The following is a 22,112-nucleotide window of genomic DNA, read 5'->3' as shown; positions in this document are numbered from 1 at the left end:
AGGAACCTCATTATTGTCTCATAACGAGACCTGGGCATTACTGCAGAATATACTGGGGTGGCTTGGGCGGGTCTTGTTGACCAGTAAGACCTAATGGAGGGCTTTTTGACAATACCCATATTTAGGGTGAGCCCCAAAATTTTTTTTAATTCCTGCAAATTGGTGGGCGTCCAATCTCTGGCATGGGTGGATGAAGGTTTCTGCCTTATATATTGCGTGGCATATAAATTTGTTTCGTGGACAATCTGATTTAGGATGTCGTCCGTTATAAATAAATGGAAGTAATCCATTTGGACAAAATTTGTATTGTCCACGGTTATGCCAGGAGTGGCCGTAAATCCGTGGATTCTAGGCCCAAAAGATGGGGCAGGTGCCCATACAAGAGCCTGGACTGGAGGGACCAGGCTGTCCCGTGCTACAGCGCTACTTGGCCCTGCGCTTTCATGTTCTGCAGTTTCGACTGCATCAGGGACAACGTCCCCTGAAGATGAACCTGAAGTGACGCTGTCATCGTCACTACCTAAAACAGGTTCCATCTCGGACGCCATCTCTGATGCGGTCTCCGACTCAGACCACAGCATGGCGTATGCCTCCTCGGCGCTAAACAACTTCCTCGCCATAACGTAACTAACACTAACACTAACTAAACAAATTTTTTTTTTTTATTTTTTTTTTATAAAACACACAAACTAACTGCTATATATATCTACACTACCGCTAACAAAAAAATAAACCGCTATTGCTATATATATTATATATATGTGGATATATATATAATTATATACTCCCTACCTGCCTATTCTAATAGAATAAAAGATAGAAAGGTAGATAGATAGAAAAAAAGATAGATGGATAGATAGATTGTATAGATAGATAGAAATCTATCTATACAGAGAATGTTTTATGAGTGTAACTGTATTTTTTCACTGTAATCTTCTGGCAGCAATTCTCCCGAGTCTCTTCTTCTCCTCAAACTGAAACAATGTTTGAGGAGAAGAAAAGAGGCAGGAGATTTACTGCCAGAAAAGTTAAAATAAAACAAATGTGGTCGCTGTGATAGGTTTTCACAGCGACCACATGTTCAGGGACCATCAGATTGGTCCCTGATACTCTGCCCAGTGCCCAGAGCTGTTGGTAACAGCGTGGGCACAGGGCTGTGTGCACGCGATCGCGTGCACACTGTTTTATAAGCAGGAATGCATGTGATAGCTGTGATTGGTTGTCACAGCGACCACATGTTCAGGGACCATCAGATTGGTCCCTGATACTCTGCCCAGTGCCCAGAGCTGTTGGTAACAGCGAGGGCACAGGGCTGTGTGCACGCGATCGCGCGTGCACAGTCTCTGAAGTGCGGCCGTATATATACTATACACCGGACTTCAGAGACCCTGACCGCTGGCCGTATAAATACGGCCAGCGGTCGGGAACCTGTTAAAGAGGCTCTGTCACCAGATTATCAAATCCCTATCTCCTATTGCATGTGATCGGCGCTGCAAAGTAGATAACAGTAACATTTATTTTTTTTTTTAAATTGTAAACGATCATTTTTGGCCAAGTTATGAGCAATTTTATATTTATGCAAATGAGCCTTTCTAATGGACAACTGGGCGTGTATTGTGTTTGTAACATGTGGGCGTGTTTACTTGTTTTACTAGCTGGGCGTTGTGAATAGAAGTGTATGATGCTGACATATGATGATGACAAACACTTCTATTCACAACGCCCAGCTAGTAAAACAAGTAAACACGCCCACATGTTACAAACACAATACACGCCCAGTTGTCCATTAGAAAGGCTCATTTGCATAAATATAAAATTGCTCATAACTTGGCCAAAAATGATCGATTTAAAAAAAACAAAAACGTTACTGTTATCTACATCGCAGCGCCGATCACATGCAATAGGAGATAGGGATTTGATAATCTGGTGACAGCCTCTTTAACCCCTTAATGACCGGGCCATTTTGCACGTTAATGACCAAGGATTATTTTTTGTTTTTTCACGGTTGCATTCCAAGAGTCGTAACTTTTTTTTTATTCCGTCGACATAGCCGTATAAGGGCTTGTTTTTTGCGGGACGAGTTGTATTTTGTAATTGTACCATTTTTAGATGCTTATAACATATTGATTAACTTTTATTAACTTTATTTTAGGAGAGAATTGAAAATAAGCAGCTATTCCAGCATTCATTTTCACGTTATAAATTTACGCCGTTTACTATGCAGCGTAAATAACATGTTAACTTTATTGTATGGGTCGGCACGATTACAGGGATACCAAATATGTAAAGGTTTTATATGTTTTTCCTACGTTTGCACAATAAAAAGCCTTTTAGAAAAAAATTACTTGTTTTTGCATCGCCGCATTCCAAGAGCCGTAACGTTTTTATTTTTCCGTCGATGTGGCCGTATGGGGGCTTGATTTTTGCGGGCCAATGTGTAGTTTTAATTAGTACTATTTTGGGGTACATAGGACTTATAGATTAACTTTTATTTTATTTTTTATGGGGGGAATGGGAGAAAAGAGAGAATTTTGACGTTGTTTTTTGCGTTTTCTTTGGACGCCGTTCATCCGGCGGTTTAATTAATATGTTCATTTTATTGGTCAAGTTGTTACGAACGCGGGGATACCATATATGTGTATGTGTGATTTGTTTTGACCGTTTTACTAAATAAAACCACTTTTTGGGCCAAAAAAGTAGTTTTATTTGACTTTGACTGTAATTATTTTTATTTTTTTTTCACAAACTTTATTTAACTGTTTTACATTTTTTTTTTTAGTCCCACCAGGGGACTTCACTATGCGATGTGCCGATCGCATATATAATGCTTTGGTATACTTAGTATACCAAAGCATTATTGCCTGTCAGTGTAAAACTGACAGGCAACCTATTAGGTCATGCCTCCGGCATCGCCTAACAGGCAGATGCTGAAGGCAGACCTGGGGGTCTTTGTTAGACCCCCGGCTGTCATGGAAACCCGACGGCGACCCGCGATTTGTTTGCGGGGGCTCCGATCGGGTGACAGAGGGAGCTCCCTCCTCTGTCAAACACATTAAATGCCGCTGTCACTATTGACAGCGGCATTTAATGGGTTAAACTGCCGGAATCGGCGCGCGCTTCGATTCCGGCAGTTGCAGTAGGAGCCAGGCTGTGTATAACAGCCGTGCTCCTGCCTCTGATCGCGTGGGTACAGTCTCAGTACCCGCGCCATCACAGGACGGATATATCCGTCCTCCTGCGCGAACTAGCAGCTGCAGAGGATGGATATATCCGTCCTTCGGCGTTAAGGAGTTAAGAACGTTTTTTGCTCAAGAGTTTGTTGGTGTGTCGAAAGGGTAGTAAATTGGGCTGCATTGCATTTCAGATGGGAGGCTAGAGAGTTAGTGGCCTCTCATTACCGACTGACGGGCTCCCCAAAATTGTACTACAATAGTTTTTCATATGCAACACATGCTTTTGTATATAACTTACATCCCTCCTAGTACATCAGCATACTTTTCCTTGGTCTGTAATGAAGACCCCTTCTATATCCCCTGCAGTTCAGTTACGGGATCGACATCATTGCCACAATCTAATGTGTAAGGACAGTAACCTGGATCCCGTAGAGATATTAAGGCCCCATGCACACAAATGAGTTTTTGCGGCCACAATTCACCCGCAAATCTGCGTGTCAATTGCGGTCCCATTCATTTCAATGGGCCCATGCACACGACCGTGGTTTCCACGGTCCATGCATTGCGAGGGAGCCTGGACGGCAAAAAGATAGTACATGTCTTATTACGGATGTATTTTGCGGTCCAGGCTCATCGAAACAAATGCACACTGCCATGTGCACGGCCTGTGATTTGCGGGCGGTCCGCTTATGACACTCCGCGGCCGTCCGAGCTGCAAATCACGGGCCGTGCACACCAATACGGTCGTGTGCATGAGCCCTACTGCTGTACCATTTAAAGTACAGGCTCTGATGTCCCGGGATGCCGGCAGGGCAGAGACTCCCACATTCTCATCAGGAGAAAGGCCTCTTGTTGCTTTTCGTTCCATATTCTCTGTTTATCTGTCCTCCCCACCCCCTTTCCCTCCCCCTTTTTTCCAGATAAATTTTTGTATCCACTGCAGTGCCCTGGATACGTTTTGAGTTGGTCTTTAGTAAACACGTCAGCTAATCATATGATATGATAAATCATCCTTTCTTTTCTTTTTTTTTTACTTGAGTTGTCCCTTTTTTAAATTCTGCCGTAGTTTGGTAACCAATTTTTAAATTTCTGACATAAATATTTAAAATTTAAGTTTTTATTAACATATCTGTAATTCTTCCTTTTTTTGGTGTTTTAACAGCAAAGCCTGGTGGTCGGGTAAAGTGTCAGTATTTTCCAACTGTGGATAAAGTTATCTTCGTGGATGACCATGCGGTGGGCTGTCGGAAGGATCTTAATGGCATTTTATTACTAGACACCGCACTTCAGACTCCGGTCTCAAAACCAGATGATGTAGTGCAGCTTGAATTACCAGTTACTGAGGTAAGCAACTTCTGTTTTCCCCAAAATCTTTCCATTGCACATGACGTCACATTGATTTTCCATTAAATGGGTATTCCCAGAATTGACCATTCTCACCTATCCCAAACACACTCTATTCCTCCCCACTTGAATTTGGCATTGGTCCAGCATGTGCGCTCCCGCACCATGTACAATGTACAGTCCTTGGCAGTTTCCGTCAGTTCCATAAACATTAAATAGAGCGGCGGGCTCATTCTTGACTGCTGTTCCTTTCAGTTTTTTAATGCACGGTTTAGGGCAGGTTCACACCTGAGGTGATTTTTTCGTGTGTTCAGCTACAAAAAACAGTCTAGGTCTAGCCCCAGCCTTACAGCCTCAGCCCATAAATGTCTGAGAGGGAAGGGAAATGAGTGAGCAGCTACAGAGACACGCAGACAGACGCTGCTGCATCTAGTGAGTGTATATGTCTCACGCCGGTGCAGGAGTCACAGGAGCACTGCTCATTACTGCTGTATAAACCCTCCATGCTGCTGGTTTTCGGTGTGTGTGCGCGCGCAATACAGGGAAGCAGGGTCTCCTCTTCTCGCTGTGTACAGGGAACATCATAACAACTAGTCTGCCCCCTCTGGAGCGGAGTTCAGGGACAACTAACAATTAGAAATGGAGCCTACAGAGGGGAAAACGGCTAGAAGATGCAATATACAAGTGATATAATGACCAGAACTACTACTATTCCTTATATACACACATGCCCGCTTATTCTGAAAAGTCACCTGAAACGATAGTTGCACTTTAACCACAAACCCTTTTATGTCTACTTCTTTCATAATGTAACATAATGGCGTGGCTCTTTACATGGCTGAATTACAGGTGCAGCAATTGTTATCGGCTTGCCTGGAGAAGATAGATGTGTCTAGCGCAGAAGGCTATGATTTGTTTATTATGCAGCTCAGAGATGGCTTCAAAAATACCTCACACGAGACCGCAGCAAATCATAAGGTTGCAAAGGTAAGAAAACTTGGATTTTGGATTTATGATCTTGGATGGATTGTATAGAAGAAAACCTTAGTAGCTGATGGGCCATGAAGGTCTTTCCTCATTTCAGTAAATTAGCTGAATATTTTCAGTAAACTCGTCATTTTTTACTCCTGCTTGTAGCTTCTTGAATGTGACAAGCAGGCAATGTCTGACATGTTCAATGTAAGGCTTTGTGTTAACCCCTTCAGGACCAAGCTCATTTTGGCCTTCAGGACCAGACCCATTTTTTCAAATCTGACATATTTCACTTTATGTGGTAATAACTCCGGAATGCTTTTACCTATCAAAGCGATTCTGAGATTGTTTTCTCGTGAGACATTGGACTTTATGTTAGTGGAAAAATTTGGTCGATAAATTCAATATTTATCAGTGAAAAACACCAAAATTTTGTGAAAAATTGCAAAAATTTGCATTTTTCTAAATGTAAATGTATCTGCTTGTAAGACAAGCAGTTATACCACACAAAATTGTTGCTAATTAACATCCCCCATATGTCTACTTTATATTTGCATCGTTTTTTGAACGTCCTTTTATTTTTCTATAACATCACAAGGCTTAGAACTTTAGCAGCAATTTCTCACATTTTCAAGAAAATTTCAAAAGGCTATTTTTACAGGGGCCAGTTCAGTTCTGAAGTGGCTTTGATGGCCTTATATATTAGAAACCCCCAATAAGTCACCCCATTTTAAAAACTTCACCCCTCAAAGTATTCAAAACAGCATTTAGAAAGTTTCTTAACTCTTTAAATGTTTCACAGAAATTAAATCAATGTGGAGGTGAAATTTTAAAATTTCATTTTTTTTTTGCAGAAATTCATTTTTATTCTATTTTTTTTGTAACACAGAAGTTTTTACCAGAGAAACGCAACTCAATATCTATTGCCCAGATTCTGCAGTTTTTAGAAATACCCCACATGTGGCCCTAGTGTGGTAATGGACTGAAGCACAGGCCTCAGAAGCAAAGGAGCACCTAGTGGATTTTGGGCCTCCTTTTTATTAGAAAATATTTTAGGCTCCATGTCAGGTTTGAAGGGCTCTTTCGGTGCCAAAACAGTGGAAATCCACCAAAAGTGACCCCATTTGGGAAACTACACCCCTTGAGGAAATTATCTAGGGGTCTAGTGAGCATTTTGACCCCGCAGGTTTTTTGCATTGGAAGTAGGCCGTGAAAATTAAAATCTACATTCTTTCAAAGAAAATGTAGGTTTAACTAATTTTTTCTAATTTCCACAAGGACTAAAGGAGAAAAAGCACCGCAACATTTGTAAAGCAATTTCTCCCGAGTAAAACAATACCCCACATGTGGTAATAAACAGATGTTTGAACACACGGCAGGGCTTAAAAGGAAAAGAGCGCCATTTGGCTTTTGGAGCTCAAATTTAGCAGGAATGGTTTGTGGAGACCACGTCGCATTTGCAAAGCCCCTGAGGGGACAAAACAGTGAAAACGCCAAAAAAATTACTCCATTGAGAAAACTACACCCCTTGAGGAATCCATCTAGGGGTGTAGTGAGCATTTTGACCCCACAGGTGTTTCATAGATTTTATTAGAATTGGGCAGTGAAAATAAAAAAAATCCTTTTTCGTCAATAAGACGTAGCTTTAGCTCAAAATTTTTAATTTTCTCAACAAATAAAGGAAAAAAAGAACCCCAACATTTGTAAAGCAACTTCTCTGATGTACGGCAATACCCCACACGTGGTCATAGACTGCTGTTTAGACACACAGCAGGGCTCAGAAGGGAAGGAGCACCATTTGCTTTTGGTGTACAGATTTTGCTGCATTTGGTTTCTGGTCGCTATGTTGCATTTGCAAAGTCCCTGTTGAACCAAAACAGTCCCCCCCAGAAGTGACCCCATTTTGGAAACACCCTCAAGGTATTCACCTAGGGGGTGTAGTGAGCATGTTAACCCCACAGGTGTTTTGCAGAAATTCGTGTGCACACGATGTGGGAGAGTGAAATTGGGAATTTTTCCTTAGATACGCCAATATGTGGTGCCCGGCTTGTGCCACCCTAACAAGACAGCTCTCAATTTTTATGCGGTGTTTCCCGGTTTTAGAAGCACCCTACGTGTGGCCCTAATCTTTTGCCTGGACATTCGACAGGGCTCAGGAGTGAAAGAGTACCATGTAAAATTGAGGCCTAATTTGGCGACATATAAAGTATTGGTTCACAATTGCAGAGGCTCAGATGTGAAATAAAAGAAACCCCTGAGAAGTGACCCCATTTTGGAAACTACACCCCTCAAGGCATTTATTAAGGGGTGTAGTGAGCATTTTCACCCCACGTGTCTTTTCCATAAATGATTGCGCTGCCGAAGGTACAAATTAAAATTTTGCCCTAGATATGCCAATTCATTGTCAAATATGTCGTGCCCAGCTTGTGCCACTGGGGACACACACCTCAAAAATTGTTAAAAGGGTTCTCCCGGGTATGGCGATGCCATATATGTGGACATAAACAGCTGTTTGGGCATGCTGTAGGGCTCAGATCGGTGGGAGCGCCATTTGGCTTTTGGAGCGTGGAATTTGCTTGGTAATAGTTTTGTTTGGAGTATCACTGTTGTTTCCGTTTATAATGTGGGGCATATGTGAGCTCGGCAGAGTACATCGGGGCATAGTCAGGTGGTATAATAATAAGGTAAAAAATATAATAAAATTATCCATAGGTGTGTGTTACGCTGTGACACAATCCTTTCTGCACAGGCCGGTGTCGCACTGATAACTGGCGTCCTTCCTTATGCCCCTTTTGGTCCACACTCCGCACCTTTGAAGTTTGGGGAATTTTGCCGGGAAAGTGTTGTCCTGGTATAATATGGGCGCCCTCGCTTCCAGCAGATATATTTGGGCTCTCCCCTTCCTGGTTCCCTAATTTTAGTGCCTTTATACATCGCCTTTTGAAACAGAAGAAATGTTCCCCTCGGGCACAACTGCATATTTTTCTTTCCTGAATTATTGGAGCCTTAACTTATTTTATTTTTTCATAGACGTAGTGGTATGAGGGCAGTTTTTTTACGGGACGAGCTGTAGCTTTTATTGGTACCATATTGGGGTACATGCAACTTTTTGATCACTTGTTATCCTTTTTTGGGAGGCAAGGTGACAAAAAAACAGCAATTCTGCCATAGCTTGTTTTTTTATATACAGCGTTCACCGTATGTTATAAACTACATGTTACCTTTATTCTGCGGGTCAGTACGATTCCGGCGATACCAAATTTATAGAACTTTTTTATAACTTTTTGCACAATAAAATAACTTTTGGAAAGAGAATGTATTTCTTCTGCCGCGATGTTGAGAGCCATAACTTTTAAATTTTTTCGTCGATGGAGCGGTGTGAGGGTTTGTTTTTTGCGAGACGAGGTATAGATTTTATAGGTACCGTTTTTGTATACATGCGACTTTTTGATCACTTTTTATTTAAATTTTTGGAAGACGGTGACCAAAAAAACAGTAATTATGGCAGTGTTTTTGAGGTTTTTTTTTACGGCGTTCACTGCGCTGGATAAATAACATAATATTTTTATAGTTTAGGTCGTTACGGTCGCAGCGATACCAAATATGTATGGCTTTATTATTTTTTTCAATAATAAATGACTTGATAAGGGAAAAAGGGCGATTGTGTTTTGTGTTATTACTTGAAACTTTTATTGTATGTTTTACAACTTTTATTTTTACTTTTTTACACTTTTCTTTAGTCCCACTAGGGGACTTGAATGTCCAACTGTTTGTTTGATGTTCTAATACATTGCACTACCTATGTAGTGCAATGTATTGGAACTGTTAGTTGTTCACTGACAGCAAGCCGATCTGGCTCCGCCTCTGGGCGGGGCCTAATCAGCTTACGTAATGGCAGACAGGAGTCCATTGTTAGGGCTCCTGTTGCCATGGTAGCAGTCGCCAGCCTTGCCATCGCGTGGCAAGGCTGCCGATTTGCTACAAACCTCTAGGATGCAGCGATCACAATGGATCGCTGCATCGAAGGGGTTAATGCCAGGAATCAGAGCTAGCTCCGGTTCCTGGCGATAGATCGGGGTGTCCGCTGTAACATACAGCGGACACCCACTGCTAATGACGCCGACTCAGCTTCTGAGCCGGAAGCTGAGCCGGCGCCATCTTGCCGATGGTACCGGAAGCCTCCTGGGCCCCGCCGACGACGGGGCATAGGAGGATTCCGTTACAGGCTCATCGGGAGGTAAGTATTAGCCCTCCGATCGCCTTTGCAGCCACCGGCAACCCAGCGATCACGTTGCTGGGGTGCCGGTGGCTATAAACTCCTCACATGCTGCGATCTCTATTGAACGCAGCATGTGAGGGGTTAATCGGCCGGATCGGAGGCTAGTTCCGGTCCTGGCCGATACCTCAGGGTGACAGCTGTAACATACAGCTGTCACCCGGCGGTGATGTCGCTGGCTCAGCTCCTGAGCCAGCTTCATCTCCATGACGTACATTTACGTGAAAAGGCGGTAAGCCACCAGCTTTAATCACGTAAATGTACGTGATTGGGCGGGAAGGGGTTAAGGTCACACACTGATGTATTTAGCAGGAGCCGTGCCTTCAAACACCGGCAAATATGGCAATAAAGAAACATCGGAGACCATTGACCAATTCAGGCCCAGGTTATTTGGGGTCTTCAGGTCCAGGCAATAGTTTAGCTGTTTTAAGTATACGTTAGTTTAAAGGGGTTGTACTAGAATTAGACTATTATCACCTATGCACATGATGGGTGATAATTGTCTGATCGCTGGGGGCCCCACCGCTGGGACTCTCACCAATTGCAAGAATTCTGCCCAGAGCCTCCTCATTCAGGAGCTTGAATGAAGCTGCGGTCACGCATGTGCACTTACGCTTCCTTCAAGGTCTATGGGGCCTATGGAAGCCGCCTAATGATGTACTCTGCTATTCCATTCCAGTTGGTCCCATTGACTTTAAATGGACCTCATTGTGCCTACTTGAGTACCTCCCCATTCAGACTCGTCCTCACTGTATATGAGGAGGAACGGGTGATTTGGGACCCTGTTCTCGCAATTGCTGGAGCCCCCAGCTATCAGACCGTTATCACTTATCCTGTGGATAGGTGATAATTTTTGTTTCTGGTAAAATCCCTTTAGCGGCTATGACTTTTATTTGTTAGGTTATTGACATGATTTATTTAGTGACCCATAAAGGTTTGTCACTTTATATACATTTTCTCTTTTTTTTATTTTTATTTTTTGAATTTATTTAATTTTTTTGTTAATTTTTTTTCTCTAGTAATTATAAAGTGTTACCCCCTAGTGTTAGACTTTTTAGGCGTGTTTGTTATTCTATACAGATAATTTTGATATAAACATGTTTTTTTTTAGGGTAATTGGGTCAGAATTGGCTTTGTGACAATGACTGTTGGGGGCTGATCTTTTTTTGTGGTTATTTTACGAATATTATTTTTTTTTTACTTTTTTTTTTTCTATATATTGTTATACATTATAATTTTTTTTAGACTATACTCTTCCTCTATAACTTCACAGGGGAAATCAGCCTTGTTATAGTGACTATTGTCACAAGGCTGCATTAGTTATTGTCTAGTAAATTCTCTGGCACCGCTGCCTCTTTGGCCATATAGTCACTTCTTTGTGCTTTTTGAAAGGTGGTGGGGTTTTTTTTTTGGTTTTTTTTGTATTTAAATGTTTTATGTGATTTTATAATTTTTTTTTAGACTTTTATTAAAATCGATGTGATCGATATTATTGTGATCATGACTGTTCAATACACACAGGACCCGCTATTAGCAGAGCCGTCAGGTAACTTTTACTGATGGATTCGGCTAATGGCAAATGATACATCTATGTCTAGAGGATACATAGAAGCTGTATCGGAAAAACTAAAGAACATTTTTAATAAGTTGAATCAAAAAATGTTTATGATCACATAAAACATTGATTAAATAAAAAAATTATTTCAAAGGTGTACATAGCCTTCAAAAGGCACCTGCTGTTTTTATTATTTTACAATTAAAAGTAGAAAAAAATGTTTTCCTTCATCTATATTAAGATTTTTTTTTTTTTCAATATAGACTACATGCATATAATCTAATTTACATCATAGTTGTTTGGCTGCATTCAAGCTTCCGTATTATGACGCTTTGGAGCTGCTATATATTTTGCAACAAAAATGTGATCCTATTCCTCCAGGGAAAAGCTTTTTCAAAAGAAGCGTTTCCACCCTTATCGCATAAACTTATTTTGTCACAAATTTTAAGGCAATTCGCATCTGCAAAAAAGTGTGTTTTTTTTTGTCCGGTTTTCTCCTCTTCAAGAGCTTTTCTGGTTCCACTTTTTTCTTTTTTCCTGCAACTTTAGCAACTGATTTGTGAAAAACAGACAGCACACGGATGTTGTCCGCGTGTTGTCCGTTTGTTCACGCACTCGTAGAATTTTTTATGGGCGAGTCTGGGACGCAAAAACAGCAGAATAAGGCATGCTGTGAGTTTCTCGCGACGGACACACACGAAAAGGCGGAAAAAAACCCTGATGTGTGAATAGCCCCATTGACTTGTACAAGGTCAGTGTGCAGTCTGTTAAAACGGACAGCACATGGAAGAAAAATACATTTGTGTGAATAAGGTCTTAGGCTTTCACAAGGACCTTGTAAGATAAAATTATGAATGAAGAGTTAGGCCCTGTTCACACTTTTTTTTTTTTTCTGGCCACGTGAATAAACGTCCGAAGTTGCCTGCCATTGTTTTCAAAGGGAGGTGGAGGAAAAAATGCTTGCGGGAAATAAAAGCGGTATGCCCTATCTTGAGGCGTTTTCCCCTCAAAAACCCCATTGAAATCAATGGAAGACGGAAAAAACGCTGTGAACGGTTCACGCGTATTTTTTACGCGTTTTAGGTCAAAAACAACTCACGGTTTTTCCCTTTGCCTGTTGAATAAATGTGCTTTTTTTACCTGTCAAAAAACGCGGCAAAAATTGCATGTAGTTCAAAACCACTTCAACAAAACCGGAGCTGATTTTTTCCAGGCAGAATTTTCTGCCTGCAAAAAAAACTCCTGTATGTTCAATATCCTCAGGGTAAGGTCAGACTTTGTTTTGCTACATTTTATTTAGTGCATACATATGTTTACATGTATGAATTAGCTTTTACATGAATCTCATTCACATTTTGCATTTAAAAAACGGGCGTCTTGTAGGACTCGCTCTGGTTTTCTGAGATCATAGCCTTTTGATGTGGCTTTCCATAGACCGTTCTAGGAACATTTTCGAGAACGGTTTAATTGACCAGAAAGCCAACTGGAGCAAAACGTCATCTCTTTACGTGCTGCTTTCCCCATTTTTCCTAATGCGGTTAAGAAGATGAAATTGATGAATAAAATGCCACAAAAAATGGTCCTGCTGCTGTCTCATATATATTTATGTTATCAGGTGTTTCTTGGTGCCACACCGCAAAATCCAGACTTGAAAGGAACTAAATGAACTGAATTTTGATCTAATTTTTTTTCAGTGGGCAACAGTCACATTTCATCTTCCTCATCATGTGTTAAAGTCGGTGACCGGTGCCATTGTGAACGAGCTGAAGAAGATAAATCAAAACATCGCTGCGCTGCCTGTAGCGTCTTCTATAATGGACAGGCTGTCCTACCTATTACCTAGTGCAAGGCCCGAGCTTGGCGTGGGACCTGGACGATCTGTGGATCGGTATGTTGTAGAAATGCCCTCATAATCTCAGAGAGACGTGTTTTACTGTTAATGTTTATTACCGTATATTTACAGTCAAGATCATCTTTTAGATGCCTTTTACATTTTTTAACGGATTATATAGAAAAAGTAATTGACAACGGTCTTAGTGAGCAAATACATATCACATGCAGAGGAAATGCTTACGGACAGCTTTTCACCCCTATTTTTTATTTTTTTGCTAAACTTTGGGTTCTGCGATAATTTGTGTGAAATTTATGTAGTATTTAAATGCTATTGCAGTTTACATTATCTCTACATTAGACATATGGCGAAGGGGGTTCTTGTGAAGTAGGAATAGTACCGAACCCCTTTTAAGGAGGAATAACACTATTAAAGAGGTCAGAGGACTAGTAATAAGTCATTTGCTCGTATTGGGCTGCAGCACAAAGTATAGCACTGTGTAATGATCTATTGTAATGATACTTCGCTGCCAGCTGTCAATCACAGTTCCTGCTGCGTTACCTCATGAAAGTAACAATCATATTTACTATGGCTAACTGTTATTTCTGTGTGTGTGCTTGTAAAACTATTTGTCCTGAATGATAAATATCTGCTCCATTGCTTGGAGCACTTAGGTATGGCTTTAACATTTTCCTGGTCGTTGGTAAATATTAACATTCAAATAAATCAGCCGTTGTCGCTGCGGTCCTTGGGATGAGCGCTCCGTGGAGAACCCCTTAGTGACCAGCCCATTTTAGGCCCTAATGACCAAGCTATTTTATTCGTTTTTCTATAGTCGCATTCAAAGAGCTATAACTTTTTTATTTTTTCGTCTACATAGCTATATGAGGACTTGTTTTTTGCGGGATTAGTTGTACTTTTTAATAGCACCATTTTTGGGTACATATAATTTTTCTATTCACTTTTATTAACTTTTTGGGGGGGGGATTATAAAAAAAACCTGAAATTCCACCATTGATCTATGCGTTTTTAAATTTACGCCGTTCAGTGCGACGTAAATAACACATTATCTTTATTCTATGGGTCGGTACGATTACGGCGATACCACATATGTAGAGGTTTTTTATGTTTTACGACTTTTGCACAATAAAAACACTTTTGAACTAAAATTATTTGCTTTTGCATCGTCGCTTTCCAAGAGCCGTAACTTTTTTTTATTTTTCCATCAATGTAGTGATTTTTTTTTTGATTTTTTTTTTGCGGCACGAGACGTAGTTTTGATTGGTACGGTTTTGGGGTGCATGGCACTTATTGATTCATTTTTATTATGACTTTTTTGGGGGTCAATGGAAAAAAATTGCAATTTCGCCATTGTTTTTTGCGTTTTTTTTTTTTTTACAGTGTTCACCTTTCGGTTTAAATTACATATTAACTTAATGGAGTCATTACGGTCGCGGCGATACCACATATGTGTACTTTTATTTATTTATTTTTTTACACTTTTACTAAATAATACCACTTTTTATGGAAAAATGTTTTTTTGTTTTTTTTTTACTGTAATTTTTATTATTAATCTTTAGTTCACATTTATTATTTATTTCATTAGTCCCACTAGGGGACTTTACTGTGCGATCTTCCGATCGCTGCTATAATGCTTTGGTGTACTTCGTATACCAGAGCATTATTGCCTGTCAGTGTAAATCTGACAGGCAATCTGTTAGGACGTGCCTCCGGCGCGTCCTAACAGGCATATGTCCAGGGCAGACCTATGGGCTTTTATCAAGCCCCCGGCTGCCATGACACCCCATCAGAGACCCGCGATTGCATTTGCGGGCCGCCGATGGGTGACAGAGGGAGCTCACTCCCTCTGTAAACAAAGTTAAATGCCGCGGTCGCTATTGACGGCGGCATTTAACGGGTTAAACGGCCGCGATCGAAGTAAACTTCGATCGCGGGCGTTGGAGCAGGAGCTCAGCTGTCATCAAACAGCAGAGCCCCGGCTCCATCCTGCACTGCAGACCCGTGCAGGACTTAGACTAGGCTCACGTGAAAAGGCGTCAGCCTAGCCTAAGGCCCCTTAGTGACTCACGTGAAAAGGCGTATTGGTGGTCACTAAGGGGTTAAGTATTTGTTTATCTCTCTGCTAGATCCTTGATGTACAGTGAAGCAAACAGACGGGAGACCTTCACTTCTTGGCCTCATGTTGGTTACAGGTGGGCTCAACCTGACCCTATGGCTCAAGCAGGTTTTTACCATCAGGTGAGATACGTCTTATTAACTGGACAATCGCGCTCTATTTAATCCCTGTATGTATGTGTTTTATATATATATTTTTATGTGATTTATTATTATTTTTTTACAGCCAGCTTCCTCAGGAGATGATCGAGCCATGTGTTTCACATGTAGTGTATGTTTAGTTTGCTGGGAACCTACAGACGAACCATGGCAAGTGAAAATGTTCTTTTAAGACCATAGATGTCTTATTACTGTATCAAATGGATTAATAAATATGATCTCCCCTTCCCTTAGTGACCCCTTTTCCCAATTAATATAGTTATAGCGATTTTGGATTTATAGCCTCTTACCGCTTCTGCTGGTTTTTCCCAATTGGCACTGCTGTAAACTTCTATTTACACTACTTCTAGAAAGGGTTGAATGGGAAACCTTATTCTCTGTTCAGTTGCGTGTCATTGGCCTTGTGTTTAATGATGAATTCTGACAATACAACATGCATGGTCCTAGACATACTTTGTCTCTGCGTTTACTGATTTAGATCGGTACGTGATTTGTGTACATGATTTCTTTACCATTTATACTTTGCACATTTAATGATTTGCTCAGAGTTTTTTTTTTTTTTAGTTTTTTATACTAAATTTAAGGAAATTTGGAAATATAAAACATGCTACTATAAACCACAATATCTTGCTGCATTTCATAACGGTCTTTTTTTTTTCTACGTAATCATTCAATGGGTATTCCCACCTTATACGTTTATGGCATATCCGTTGGATATGCCATAAATATCTGGTCACAACTCTCCATCCAATCCCGACCGAAGTGAGGTGGAGCGGGTGTTCTCGATATGGGTGCGGGTCCCAGAGCTTGGACCTGCATTTATCAGACGTTTATGACATATCCCATGGACATGTCATAAATGTCTCTGGTGTGAATAACCCTTTAAGTTGCAATAAACTAAAAATATCAGTAACTTGCTGTCAAATAGCTTGTCCCGGTATTCATATTTTTGCAATGTATAAAATACATTTCTTTTTCTTTTGATCTATTCATAGACTTCATGTCCAGTATTTCTAGCTGCTCCGCAGTGAGAGTTGCCATCACTTTAACAATAGAATAATCTGGTACGAAAGTGAATAGGAAGTTGGACCTACTTAGAGCCCTTAGTGTACATTTTTTGCGAGTGGTTATGTATAAAAGAAAACACATAAGTGATGGTTATTAAAAACATTTTGAAGAATTGTTCTCTTTTCCCCTCAAGGTCTGAACATGAGAGACATTCCCCAAACTGCCCGTTTGTGAAAGGTGAACATACTCAGAATGTACCCCTCTCGGTTACTCTTGCAACATGTCCTGCCCAGTTCCCCTGCACAGATGGCACAGATAGGATATCCTGTTTTGGGGTGGGGAACTGTCCACACTTTCTAGCTGCTGCAACAAAAAGAGGAAAAATTTGTGTGTGGGATGTATCTAAGCTTATGAAGGTATTCACGCTACAATTTCATGCTCTATCCGTAACCACATGCTAACCTGTGTTTAAGGGTGTGTTTATACGTTCCTGTTTTGTTTTTAAGGTGCACTTAAAATTTGAGGTAAATCCATATGACCCTGCCATAGTGCAGCTCTTGGTTCTCACTGGTGACTCAAGCACAGCCACTGTGGAGCCTCGGAGACCAACGCTTGCTTGGTTAGAAGATTCGTCCAGCTGTTCCGATATCCCAAAGTTAGAGGGAGACAGGTACAACTTTAAATATATATATTTATATTTTTTTTTAATCGATTGCATTATCAAAACATTGCAAGAGATACATCAGTACTGACGATTTTTGCATATAAGATCTGACGTATACCCAATGTCATTGGAATCTTAACACATAAATGGTTTGTCTTCGAGGAGGAAAGAAGAATGTAATATATATGGAGAACATATTTGTGATGTATCTATATCTACATTTTAGTTGATACGGCCAAACCTTCACCAATCCTGTAGGTAAAATACTCCTAAACAGTGTCTTTTGAAGTAAATCGAGCACACATCCTATAGTAAATGCTGTTCTAAAAATGCGGTTTCGATACACGATTTTCCCCAAACATAGCACTTTTGTTATATTCGTGGTGCATGTCCTTTTTCAATTTGGCATAATCAATGAAAGAACAGTTTAATTATTAATGTTATGAGGTTAGCAGTTTAAAGGGTAACTAAACTTTCAAAAGAACTTTTGACATGTCATAGTGTCATGTCAGAAGTTTTGATCAGTGGGGGTCCGAGTACTGGGACCCCCATCGATTGCTAAAACAAAGTGGCAGAAGTGCTCGGGTCAGCGCTGGGCCGCTTCGTGTCTGATCGGCTTTCCTCGAAAAACCGAGCAAGCGGTGTACGGACTTATAGACTTTCTAATGAGCCTGAGCAGAGCCGATCCTAAACCAAGCGGCTCCACGCTCACCCGAGCTCTTCTGCTGCTGCTTTTTAGTGATTGGTGGGGGTCTCAGTGCTCAGAACCCCACTGATGAAAACTTTTGACAAGTCACTATGACATGCAGATTTTGACCTGCATGCACGCTGTTTGCTGTGTTTTTTGGCTGCGGCCATTGAGCGCCGCGGGCAAAAAATGCAGAGAAAAACGCTTTCTCTTCCTCCCATTTATGTCAATGATAGGTCAGATACTGAAACGTCCGAAGATAGGGCATGTCGCTTCTTGTTCCCGCAAGCGTTTTTTTACCGCTCACTGGAAACAAACGCCTCCACCTCCCATTCAAATCAATGGAAACCTATTTCTGGCGTGTTTTGGAGCTGTGTGTCAAAAACAGCACCAAAATACTCTGTGTGAACATACCCTTAGCATGAACTTTTGCTTGCTAATTTTCTTATTTTTGTAACTTTTTTTAAATATATATATCATGTTGATCTATTTTAGTGATGACTTGCTGGATGATTCAGATAGTGAAGAGCGATCAAGATCCGACTCTGTAACAGGTAATTAATACAAAATGTCATTTAAAACTGTTTTTTTTTTTTTCCATAAACGACTTCTGATATATATTTACAAGGAGACTAATAAGACCATGTGGTTGAAATAGAAGGTTGACATAGGTTCACAGCTTGTTAGTTGTATCAGTACTCATGTAATTAATGAGCCATGTACTTATGCCAGTTGGATATGATCGGGACGGGTTTTCATCCTCTGAATGTAAAACAGAATGTTTCCATTCACTGACATTAAAGATCTTAACAATGGTGAGGAAGTAAAAATAAAAACAAAGGGCAGATTTTATGAATGGCTTTACATTAAAAAGTTGCAAATTATGGTTCACACCATATCTGAGCAATAATTAGACCTTTTGACGTTCTATGATGCTCTCGTCGCTTTAAAAACAAAGTGGACGGGGCTTAGCAGAAGAGGGGGGACCGTTCGCAGCCCAACAACACTTACTACAATTTATGCCATAAATTGGTGTAAATTATAACGGTAATCTACGTTCGCTCATAGCTGGCGTAGATTTCACTTTGTGGTGCACGGACCGCACAAGATTCGTCAAATTTATTAATGGATGTGTGTTTTTTAATAAATTTGACGCATCTTACTCCAGCTGGCTAAAGTCGACGACTGGTGTATGAATCACCAGTCTTGGTAAATCTGGGTCAAAGTATTTTAAAAATTTGCCTAACTTTTCATTATACAGCAATTACGCTTTATTTCCTTAAAACCGGGAAGCCCTTTTTAAAAAGATTTATTACTTTGGTTTGCATTTCCTGATTCCGCTATTGCGGGCTTACAATTCATTTGTATTCTTATAATTGCTTGTCTTGAACAGGACACGCTTCTCAGAAGGAAACTCTGGAGATGAGCCTGGATATAACCGCTCTAAGTATACTTCAGCAGCCAGAGAAGCTACAGTGGGAGATTGTGGCTAATGTCCTTGAAGATACTGTAAAGGACCTGGAGGAACTCGGAGCAAATCCTTCTTTAGTTGGTTGTAAAAATGAAAAGACCAAGGAAAAACATTTAGAACAGCACAACATTCCCTTTCCCTGCTTACTGACTGGTGGTTTATTGACCTACAAGTCCCCTGTTTCCTCCCCTACTAGTAGCAATTCTCGCAGGTCACTTGATGCTTTAAACAGGACTCCAGGCGAGAGCTCCTCAGAGCAGGGCTCCACGGACTATGAATCCGGCACAATGTCTGATCTTAACTCTCCTTTGGTGAAAAGGACGCTACCCGTTTTGCTACTGTACAGCATTAAGGAGTCCGATGAAAAAGCAGGGAAACTTTTTTCTCATATGAACAATATTATGAGCAAAAGTATACACGATGATGGATTTACTGTCCCACAGATCATTGAGATGGAGCTTGATAACCAGGAGCAGTTGCTTCTACAAGACCCCCCTGTCACCTATATCCAGCAGTTTGCTGAAGCCACAGCCAGTCTGACGTCTCCTGACACAGACAAGTGGACTTCTATGGTCCCTAAACCTGGGACATTATTTCACTGTTTGCGGCTGCCTAAGTTTGCAGAGGAGGAGAACCTTTGTGTAGATTCCATTATTCCTTGTGCTGATGGTGTCCATCTGTTAATAGGTTTACAGAAATATCCTGCAGAGTCCTTGAGTGCAATAAATCAAGTCGAGGCCTTGAATAATTTAAACAAATTAAATTCGGCTCTTTGCAGTAGGAGGAAAGGAGAAGCTGAGCACAGTCTCAGCGGTGTGAATGGAACAAGTATCAATGTTATCCCCTGTGAGTCTTCAGCAGATGTTCACGATCCTTTAATTATTCAACCAGTCCAGAGAAGTGTGAGTGGTGGTTACTTGTTGATTTACAAAATGAATTATAATACCAGAATAGTCACGCTGGAGGAGCAGCCGGTAAAAATCTTGCATATTAAAGACCCTCAGGATGCGATTACCTCACTTATTTTATTACAGCCTGATATTTTAGATAATAGAGAGGACGACTGTGAGGAGTCTTCAGAAGAAGTCCCATTGACTCCTAAAAATCTGGCTGGAAAAGAAAAGAAAACGGAGTTGCTTAGTCTAGGACATTTAGTGGTAACAACTCAAGGTGGATTTGTGAAAATTTTAGATCTTTCAACATTTGAGGTCATGGCTAAAGTGGATCCATCAAAGAAAGAAGGAACAGATGATTTGGACCCATTTGTATCGGTTGTCTACTGTTCCGGCACAGACCGATTGTGTGCCTGTACTAAAGGTAAGAATGGATATTGGACGCCTTATGCCTGTTATTGTGTGGTAATAATTCATGGTTTGAGCCTCCATTCTCATATCAAGCTTTTTAAGGCATCCAGTTGCTTTTATGGTAAACTTGCTGGCACATCCGGGTAATTTTCTGTGTGGTGGATTTTATAGGCTGCATAAACAATGTGAGCTTTTTCTCGTTTGTCGGGCGTTTAAGTCTCTGAACTCCCATTGACATAAATGGTCGGCAGAAAAAGCGTATTTCGCTGCGTTTTTGCCCGGCAGCGCTCAATGGCCGTGGGCGAAAATCGGCATACAGGCAAAGCAAAATCTGCCTCAAAATTCCAAACGGTATTTTGAGGCAGATTTTCTGCATGCAAAAAACTCAGTGTGAACCCCAGCCAGTCAGAAAAACGGCTAGCACCCTGAAGAAAAACACAGAAGTGGGCATGAGGCCTTAGGGTATGTTCACACGACAGCGTCCGTAACGGCTGAAATTACGGGGATGTTTTCAGGAGAAAACATCCCCGTAATTTCAGCCGTAACGGCATGTGCAGGCGCTTGAACGCCGCGTCCATTACGGACGTAATTGGCGCTGCTTTTCATTGGAGTCTATGAATAACGGCTCCAATTACGCCCCAAGAAGTGACAGGTCGTCATTTGACAGCGGCGCGTAAATATACGCCTCGTGTGAACAAACGTCAGCCCTTTGCTTTCAATGGGCAGATGTTTGTCAACGCTTTCAAGCCGCATTTTTCGGACGTAATTCGGGGCAAAAACGCCCAAATTACATCCGTAATTAGTGTGTGCGAACATACCCTTAGAGGAAACTAGTCACTAAAAATTGTTACGACATCTCATTGGTGAAGGCTATGATCTCAGACTTCTGATTTTCTAGATTGTAACATGCCAGAGCCCACTGGGAATCAGTGACAGAACTTTCTAAACATGGTTCATTTAAAGGGAATTTATCATTAGGAAGTGGCAGGAAAAAAAATGTTTAACATGTTTTTCTTTATTACTATATAAAAAAAGAAATCCTAAAATCTAAAAAAAAAATCATTAGCCACTGAAGCATGCATAATAATTTCCTGTTTTCTGCAGCTCACATGTCAGCTTTGCTGGGTAGACTTGGGGCAGTGTTTCCAGGGGGTGTGGGATTTAATAACCATTTTGCTGGGGGCTGCGAAAATCTTTTTCCTATATTCACGTTGCAAAGATAAATTACTTAACCCCTTCAGGATCCAGCCTGTTTTGGCCTTCCGGACACAGCCGATTTTTTTCAAATCGGACATGTGTTATCTTATGTGGTAATAACATCGGAATGCTTTTACCTATCCAAGCAATTCTGAGATTTATTTTCTCGTGACATATTGTACTTTGTTAGTGAAAAAATTTGGTCGATAATTTTGGTATTTATTTCAGAAAACCGGCAAAATGTAGAAAAAAAAATTGCAAAAACTAGCATTTTTCTACATTTAAACGTATCTGCTTGTAAAACAGATAGTAATACCACACAAAATAGTTACTA

General features: G+C 40.8%; 1 protein-coding gene across 8 annotated transcripts in view; it reads left to right on the top strand.

Annotated features, from left to right (window-relative positions):
- Nucleotides 1–22,112, top strand: part of BIRC6 (baculoviral IAP repeat containing 6) — a 237,943-nt gene that overhangs the window by 30,113 nt on the left and 185,718 nt on the right. For all 8 annotated transcript variants that reach the window (XM_075862828.1, XM_075862827.1, XM_075862825.1 and 5 more), the window contains exons 2-10: nt 4,336–4,517; nt 5,367–5,504; nt 13,015–13,208; nt 15,299–15,410; nt 15,514–15,596; nt 16,648–16,870; nt 16,961–17,124; nt 18,302–18,360; nt 19,200–20,594. In XM_075862828.1, coding sequence (XP_075718943.1) covers nt 4,336–4,517; nt 5,367–5,504; nt 13,015–13,208; nt 15,299–15,410; nt 15,514–15,596; nt 16,648–16,870; nt 16,961–17,124; nt 18,302–18,360; nt 19,200–20,594 — 2,550 coding nt within the window. The remainder of the gene's footprint in view (nt 1–4,335; nt 4,518–5,366; nt 5,505–13,014; nt 13,209–15,298; nt 15,411–15,513; nt 15,597–16,647; nt 16,871–16,960; nt 17,125–18,301; nt 18,361–19,199; nt 20,595–22,112) is intronic.

The sequence above is a fragment of the Rhinoderma darwinii genome, chromosome 4 (genome assembly GCF_050947455.1).
Source record: "Rhinoderma darwinii isolate aRhiDar2 chromosome 4, aRhiDar2.hap1, whole genome shotgun sequence".
Classification (NCBI taxonomy): Eukaryota; Metazoa; Chordata; class Amphibia; order Anura; family Rhinodermatidae; genus Rhinoderma; species Rhinoderma darwinii.
This window is presented reverse-complemented; position numbering and strand designations above follow the sequence as displayed.